The 8215-nt window shown below is 36.9% G+C and overlaps 1 protein-coding gene and 1 pseudogene across 1 annotated transcript; one reads left to right on the forward strand and one right to left on the reverse strand.

Moving 5' to 3' along the window:
* The first annotated feature begins 871 nt into the window (after positions 1–871).
* On the forward strand, positions 872–2977 carry LOC121745027 (annotated as a pseudogene).
* A 60-nt stretch (positions 2978–3037) lies between these two features.
* On the reverse strand, positions 3038–4889 carry LOC121745031 (ras-related protein Rab11C). Its single transcript, XM_042138792.1, has 3 exons — positions 4731–4889; positions 4353–4570; positions 3038–3771 (listed from the first exon to the last, which is right to left on the reverse strand). Exons 2-3 carry the CDS (start codon positions 4515–4517, stop codon positions 3283–3285), a joined length of 654 nt encoding a protein of 217 aa, XP_041994726.1. The 5' UTR covers positions 4518–4570; positions 4731–4889; the 3' UTR covers positions 3038–3282.
* Positions 4890–8215: the final 3326 nt, after the last annotated feature.

An 8215-nucleotide genomic window follows, 5' to 3' on the forward strand; every position in this document is an offset into this window, starting at 1 on the left:
CTCATCCGCAACTTGTGCTCTAGTAGGGGCACGTCGACGACGAGTATCACTTTGATCTTGGGCAATTCCCTTGTCTCGATCACCACTACGACGAGATGAAGACATGATATTTATGGAAATTGAAAGTGGAGAATAGAGAGTAGTGTGATTGTGTGAAGATGATAACGTGAACAACGTGAGTAAATTATGAGCTCAAATAACGTAAACAACTTGAGAGAATGAGGATGGAGAATAGAGAAATTGAGAATGAGAAGAGAAATTCTTATTAACACAAGAATGGGGTGAGTAGAAATGAAGATGATGGGGTATTTATAGGGGAAAATTGTGATTAAATTTTAAAAAAATCAAAATTTTGAAAAAAATGGCGGAACCGCCGGTTTTCGGTGGAAACCGGCAGTTTTTCGATGGATTCAAAATTTCAATTTTTTTAAAACAACGGCGGAACCGCCGGTTTCCGGTGGAATCGCCGATTTTTTGGTATAAACAGCCTGTTTCGTCAACGGTTTTCTGACGAAAACCTGCGGTTTCTGAACCGTTTCTGCAAAGGCTAGGGGTAGGTCGGAAATAGGCCTGAAAAGTTGTCGGGAACCGCCGGTTCCGAACCGGCGGTTGCGGTGAAACCGGCGGTTCTGAACCGCCGGTTACGGTTCTCTCAAAAATTGAACCTGAACCGGCCCGTTGGAACCGGTGGTTCCGGTTCCGAACCGCCGGTGACGGTTTCGGGCCGGGTCGGCCGGTTAGGTTCGGTTTGGGGACCTCTATTCAGCAGTCGCCGCTCTTTGTCTCGTCCTTGAAAATGGGAGGAGAAAAGTATTAACATCAACTTTTGTCGCATCGCGTGAATGCACTTCTTTTTACTCCTTTGATTGATTATATAAACATTGTTTTTTCCGCTTATTTCAACGAATGGTGCGATCTTGATTGACTTCTCTCTAAACGATTTCATCAGTCGTAATAATCAGCGATTTTTTTTTTCTTTTTTCTTTTTATAAATATTTGTGATTTTGTTCCTTTTTCCATTTCTGATTGCTGAAGTTTTTGGGATTCTGTTTTGTTGAGGATGTCCATTGTAAATAACCCCTAATTCAGTTCTTTGTAGAACCTAAAAGGCTTGATTTTGCGATCAATTTTTTTTGCTATTGTATGTATGATCATGTTGATGATATTCTTAATCAGCGTTTGTTTTGATGATTACTTGTCTGAATCAGTTGTGTTGATGACTTTTGTTTGTTTAAGAATTCATGTACCTGTCTGAATAAGTTATGTGATAAAATATCTTGCACTTCTTTGAGTTAGTTAGTAGCTTAATTTTTTTGTTAATCTTTATAGGCTTTCCTTGCTCATCTATGTTTGATCATATTGATAACATTCTTGGTAGCCTTTGGTTACTTGATGTTGAAACCGGGTCTCGATAATCTGGAGCATCTGTCTGATTGATTTATGTATGATGGATAGCTTGCCTATTCAATTGAGCGCTTGTGTGGTTGATTTATGTGATTCTGTGTCCGATTCCTTATAATGTGCTCTACATTTGTTAGCTTATGCATTGTATTGATTTGATTAGGTTGGCCGGTTCAACTTTTCTGAGGTATCCTAATCTTCAAATTTGGCTGCAATTGTGAAATTTGATCAAGCAGCATTGCAGCCATCTCATTCTCAAGGAAAAGAGGCTGAGGTAAGAATTTTGCATTTGATAGCTAAGGGCTGATGAAGCTACATGAATAGACTTGGTTGTTTGGTCCTTTTATGGAAGTAGTTTGTTGGTTGATATATTTCTTGGATGAATTCTCATATGCAGATGGGACAGGGGAATTCGGACTCGATTGAATCATCTAAAGTCAAGATAGATTTGGGGGTAGCTGTTGGGCAAGAAATGACTAATCTCCCTCTAGTCCACAAGTTCTCCTGCAGCAGCACGTGTCCGTTCTTGGAGCACCAGCGCTACGGTCAAAGGCAGCGATCAAACTTTGTGGGCTCATAGTCTGTTACCTTATAGTCATGGTAATCGAGACTGTTGGAGGTTTGAAATCCATCAGCCTAGCTATTCTTACTGATGCGGCTCACTTGCTATCTCACGTTGCTGGACTCTCCATTTCTCTCTTCACTGTCTGGGTATCCGGTTGGACGGCAACACCAGAACATTCTTTCGGGATACCACCGTGTTGAAGTTATTGGAGCACTTCTATCAGTGCGGCTAATATGGGTCATGTCTGTATCTTTGATCTATGAAGCGATCAAAAGGCTAATTACGAAGCAGACAGAAGTGAATGGTCGACTCATGTTTGTAATTGCTGCCTTCTGCGTGGTGGTTAACGTTATCATGGTCCTATGGCTCGGTCCCTACCATTCTCATCACGGCCATTCTCACCAGAACTGCAAGGATGACAGCCATAGCCATGAGAAAGAGGAATCAACACCCGGAGATGAAGAAAGTGAGAATCTCATCTCAATCCCTGTTGATCATCAACATCCGAGGCCGAGGGGCATACTTGCATATACTATGCGACTGCATACAATCCGTTGCTGCAATGATTGCCCGTGTTTTTATATGGATAAAACCAAAATGGCTAGTGGCTGTCCTGATTTGCACGCTTTTGTTCACCACGTTTGCTCTAAGCACGACCTTCACCATTTTGAGGGATATATTTCATGTGTTGATGGAGAGAGCGCCATCCGACATTGATGTTGCTCGTCTTGGAAATGGTCTCAAACTAATCACAGGAGTTCGTGACGTTCATGATCTTCACATCTGGGCCATCACGTCGGGTAAGCACGTGTTATCGTGTCATGTTGTGGTTGGAGCTGAAGTCAGCCCTCAAGGAATACTTCATGAGATTAAGGAATACAGTGAAAGAACCTACAAAATATGTCATGTTACTATACAAGTTGAACATGTGTGATATACTGATGTCTGTATTCCTCTGCAACGCATTATTGCAGGAAATCATTTTTTGAAAGTTGAAACCAGATGAAGTAACTGCGCATTTCATTTAATTTGCAACAGATGATCATTTAAAATTGATGACAGCTCTCAAAATTCAACAATATGAAGTGTAGAAATATAGGATGTAATATAAAGTCATTTCAAGGCAACAAAAATTAGCAGTAGCTCATCATTCCTACATGAACAAATATAGGCCAAAAAACTGAGACATTTTCAGGCAAGAATACCGACTTTTCACCGTCACATTTCAGTATATTCTACAAGACCTCTGGAAAAAGAAACAAATTTTTAAAGAGAAACAGAACAAAAGTTTTATATCCACATAGTTCCCGAAAATTTCAAGAAGAGCAGCAGCCTCCTCTCTTCACATTTCCTGACGAATCACCGACATTGATGGTAGTGCCCTGACCAGGAACCACTGTCGAAGCAGCAGCTTCCTGTGCCGCCAATGCCTTTTTGCTAATAATGTGGTATATTTCTGACAAAATAGTCTGGAACGCCTTCTCAATGTTATGCGCCTCAAGTGCTGAGGTCTCAAGGAACGAGAGCCCTTCCTTCTCGGCCAAAGTTTGGCCGTCCTCCTCTGCTACAGCTCTGAGATGATTGAGATCAGATTTGTTCCCTGCCATCATGATGACAATGTTAGAATCTGCATGATCTCTCAACTCACGAAGCCATCTTTGGACGTTGTCAAAGGTTTGCCTCTTGGTTATGTCGTAGACAAGGAGCGCGCCAACGGCACCTCTGTAGTAAGCACTTGTAATCGCCCGATACCTTTCCTGGCCAGCGGTGTCCCAGATTTGGGCCTTCACCGTTTTCCCTTCTATCTATATCATACAAAACAGATGCATCAGATTCGTCTCAAGACATAGTTTCCGATACAGAATAACACCTTTTTGTAATCACAGCAACAATAAGATCCAAATATTGTAAAATAGATGAGGATGATCGCTCCCAAGAAGCGTTCATAATTCAGAACATAAAAGACTTCACAATCAGCAACTGTCTCAAGCAACTTTACATCATGAAAAAGAACAATTTATATGACTGAATCGATTAGGTATATCCCTATGCGATCTTGAGAAGATCTGGACTCCATTCACGAGTAACTAACAATTTACAAGAATTCCTAAATCCTTTATAATCACACGATTAAAAATGTTCAAGCAACATTTCCAACTTAAAACTGCATTCAAACCTAGCAACTAGGCTCAAATATATATCTCCAAACTTCAACAAGCTTACAATCAAAGAATGTAAAGAACAATCAAACAAATATTAATCATACAAAATGAAATCACAACAATGACGACAGTACACAAAAAGCATAGAACAGTTAGGGCTCAATCGAAACATAGCATCAGATTAGGTGCAAACTTAACAGTGAAACACAAAATTGATGATTCACCTGAAGAGTTCTGGTGGCAAATTCAACTCCGATGGTCGATTTCGACTCCAAACAAAACTCATTTCTGGTGAAACGGGAAAGAATGTTGGATTTCCCCACTCCAGAGTCGCCGATCAGCACGATCTTGAACAGGTAATCGTACTCATGATCCACTCTACTCGCCATCACCTCTTGCTATTTTTCTCTTCGTTATCCTCCGTCTCTACTCCCTCACATGCCTAAACGCAAAAAAAACACCATAAAAAAACAGACTGAATAAAAAGAACCCTCATTTTGAGAGCAATCAGATCTAACCCTTTCGAATCATCTAAAACTGGAAAAGAATCGAAGAATTACAAGATATTTGCGTATGAATCGAGAAGATTTATGATGACTTACCGCGAAGGAGAGATCTCGAGCGAAAATGGGATTAAAACCGAAAAAGGAAATAAGAAACGGAGAAAACGAAGGGGAAAATAGGTGTTAATGTTTGAATGGGGTTTACCAAATTAATCAAATTTTGATATTCTCACTATTTAATTATTAAATGGTGTTGATTGAATGTGGCAATCAATCAATTGGCGTTATTCGTGGTCGAGAGAGTTGTCAAAAACTAATGCATTGGAATGAGTTGGAAGAGAGAAGCCAGGGTGGGATTTAATTATTTGTCACACCGTTGTTAGTTGAAAAAAAAATAATGAGGTAATTACATCATACATATAAAATATTTTATAAAAAGTTTTAAGTTCACATATATCATACAAAAAGTTTAACCAATGTTTCAATTTAATACACGTTCTGTCTATATTAGTTAACATATGGACAACATCAAGTCGTTTTGTCAACTACATATACAATTCATGTCAACTACACGCATATAATGTTAACTACATATATAATTCATGTCAACTATACACATATAATGTCAACCATAAGTTGTTGACATTTGATGTGCATGCTATTGGCGATAATACCCCCGAGTTGAAATAATCTACTTGCAATTGACATTTTGAAAATGTTATGGATAAGTGGCTGAAAATGCATCTCAATTCTCAATTGAGCTAAAAAATCTCAACTTAACAGGACTCTATCCTTATATCCCTAAAAATATGAATTATTTCCTTTTTAGTCTGTTCCTAAAAAATATAAACTTTTTAATTTTGAAAATCTTTGCACTCTAATGAGGTGAGACTCATTCTCCACTATCAACACTTTATTAACCTTTTCCTTCTATATCTCTTTTACTTTACTAATTATACATTAAAACCGTGCCGAACCAAATCTTCATACTTTTTAGGGACGGAGAGAGTAATTAAAAACTATAATTGAATTTTATGGGATGGTAATAGTATCCTAAGAAAGAGTTCAACTTTAATTTATGGGAGAATCGAATTTGAAAACATATTATATTACTAATTTAAAAATAGTTTCGTACAAATTTCAACTAAAAGAGAACAATATTTGTTCCAATCATTTCAACTAAAAGGAACATCAGCCTTGGTTGGTTAAGACAGCAAAGCACGGAGTAGTATAATTCAAATACGTATTAAATAGTTGCATTTCAATAATAGCTTGAATTTAGATATTGAGGCTCCAACAATTGGCGGTTGGGTTAGACCCAATGTTTTAAAAACCGGACCGATGAGTGAACCGGTAAAGCCACCGGTTCATGGTTCAACCGGTTTAATCACTGGTCGAACCGTTATACTGTTATAAATGTGTGTATATATATTATATAATATACCAAATATTTTTAATTAAGTTAATGATAGAATATATAATATATTAATAGTATATCCCAAAAACATTACACCTCCACCTATAAAAGTTTAGTGAATGATTGAATTTTATTAATTTTTTTTATCAATAAATATGATTAAATATATAAATTATACTAGTAGTAAGTTATTGTAAATAAAAAATTTAATATTTATGTATAAAAATAAATAATTTCATAGTATTATTTTCAAAAGGTAATGTGGCAAAATAATATTATACACAAAGATATATGAATAAACATAAATTAAAAACATACATTTAGTAAATACTCCTAGTATATAATCAAATAGTAGTAAACTTTAAGTATAATTAATCACATATTCATAATATACATATATACGTATTATACAAATAATAATAAAACTAGTAGTAGTAAGCGATACATAAATAAAGTGGATGATAATTAAATATCATAATTAGTATTACTAATTACTTTGCTATTAAACACGAATTATTAGTTTATATAGATAAAATATTTCGTGTTTAACATATAAAAATAACTTATGTTCATGTTATTACCAAGAAGTCCTTGTGGTGTAGTAGTAGAATTGTTAGTAAGTTCACCGGGAGATCTTGAGTTCGATTCCTATCAAGGCCGAAATTTTTTTAAAAAAATTGAAAAGCATTTGAACCAGTTTCCGGTTCCCGGTCCGGCCGACCGGTTTCGGCGAAATTTTTTAAAAAAAATTGAAAAGCATTTGAACCAGTTTCCGGTTCCCGGTCCGGCCGACCAGTTTCGGCGGTTCATGGCAGTTAAACATGTCGCTGGTTTTATATGGCTAACCGGACCGGACCACTTACCGGTCCGTGGTCGAACCGGCCGGTCCGGCCTGGTTTTTAAAACATTGGTTAGACCTAATATACACACGTCAACCACTAAACCCAACAACAAAATTTACAATACACAAAAAATAATTAAAAATCACATATCGATTTATATATATTCATATGAAAAAATCTACATATATAGAACGTGACATCCTTATTCCCACTCCGTGAAAACGTACTCGTTTTCTCTTCATTAATATTTCCTCTTTTTAGTAGTCGAACAGGTTGAGATCAAATGGGTTTCGATTTTGAAGAGAAGAAAAATTTATTGTATGCTGATTTATTCAAGTTAGAAGAAACTCGGGAAAGCATCATGCCGCAGTGGAGGAGTCCGAGTCCAAGTCCAAGTCCGAGTTCGTCTGCTTCTGACATCGACGACGAGGCCGATTTTGCCGCCGAGTTGAGTCGCCAAATGGCCGAGTGCATGCTTCAGGAAGAAGAGGCCGAAGTTCATAATACTAAGGTGATCGATTATTATATGCAAAATATACTCTATCCGTTCCATTCCATGTTAACAGAGATATTTCATTTTCTTCATTTGTTTTTAAAAAATTATAATAAATAGCTAAAAAAGTAAATTACGAGAGAGAATAATATAGACAAAATTACTTTCTAAACTATTCTCTCTCATATTTTACCATTTCTCTACTTTAACCATTTATTACTATTATTTTTCCAAAAAGAGTGCACAAAATGAAACGTTTTTTACATAACGGAGGGAATATATGCTTGTGGTTGTGAATTACTTATAGTAATAATTTAGTTTATGTGTTTTCAGTTGAAAGATCAATCGGGAGTTGGAGATTGTATTGGTGTTTCGAGAGGATGAAGGGTTAAGGGAACTGAGTTGACTCAGCAGATGCGGACATGAAAACCCGAGCTGAATTATGGTCGATACCGAGACGGCAGGTGGAGAAGTGGTTCGGGTACGAAGGGACATAGTGGTTCGGGCATGCGGGCCATCTTTCTTGGCGGACCCGGGTCGAGAAATGCACCATCCGGAACCGGTGGCTTCTTGCCTCGAGTGACTAACTACTCGAGGTGAGCTTCCTTATATTAAAAATACAAATAATAATAATAATAATAATAATAATAATAATAATAATAATAATAATAATAATAATAAAAATAATAAAAATAATAGGGTTGAGCTTGAGATTTTTTTCTTCCCGTTCCATTAGATTAGTTTTTGAAACTAAAGTAGTACTTTCCTATTGTGTTGTTTGAAAAGGTTATCTCCGCGAGTAAGATCGGAGTAATAAATTCAAGTTAAGGAA

This window comes from Salvia splendens, chromosome 1 (genome assembly GCF_004379255.2).
Source record: "Salvia splendens isolate huo1 chromosome 1, SspV2, whole genome shotgun sequence".
Taxonomy (NCBI): Eukaryota; Viridiplantae; Streptophyta; class Magnoliopsida; order Lamiales; family Lamiaceae; genus Salvia; species Salvia splendens.

What these genes read in the sequence shown, in the direction of transcription:
- LOC121745031 (XM_042138792.1), bottom strand. Translation starts at nt 4,517, where the DNA reads ATGGCGAGTAGAGTGGATCATGAGTACGATTACCTGTTCAAGATCGTG. An exon ending in TTGCCACCAGAACTCTTCAG is followed by an intron (nt 3,772 to 4,352) that starts GTGAATCATCAA and finishes TGTATGATATAG; the next exon opens with ATAGAAGGGAAAACGGTGAA.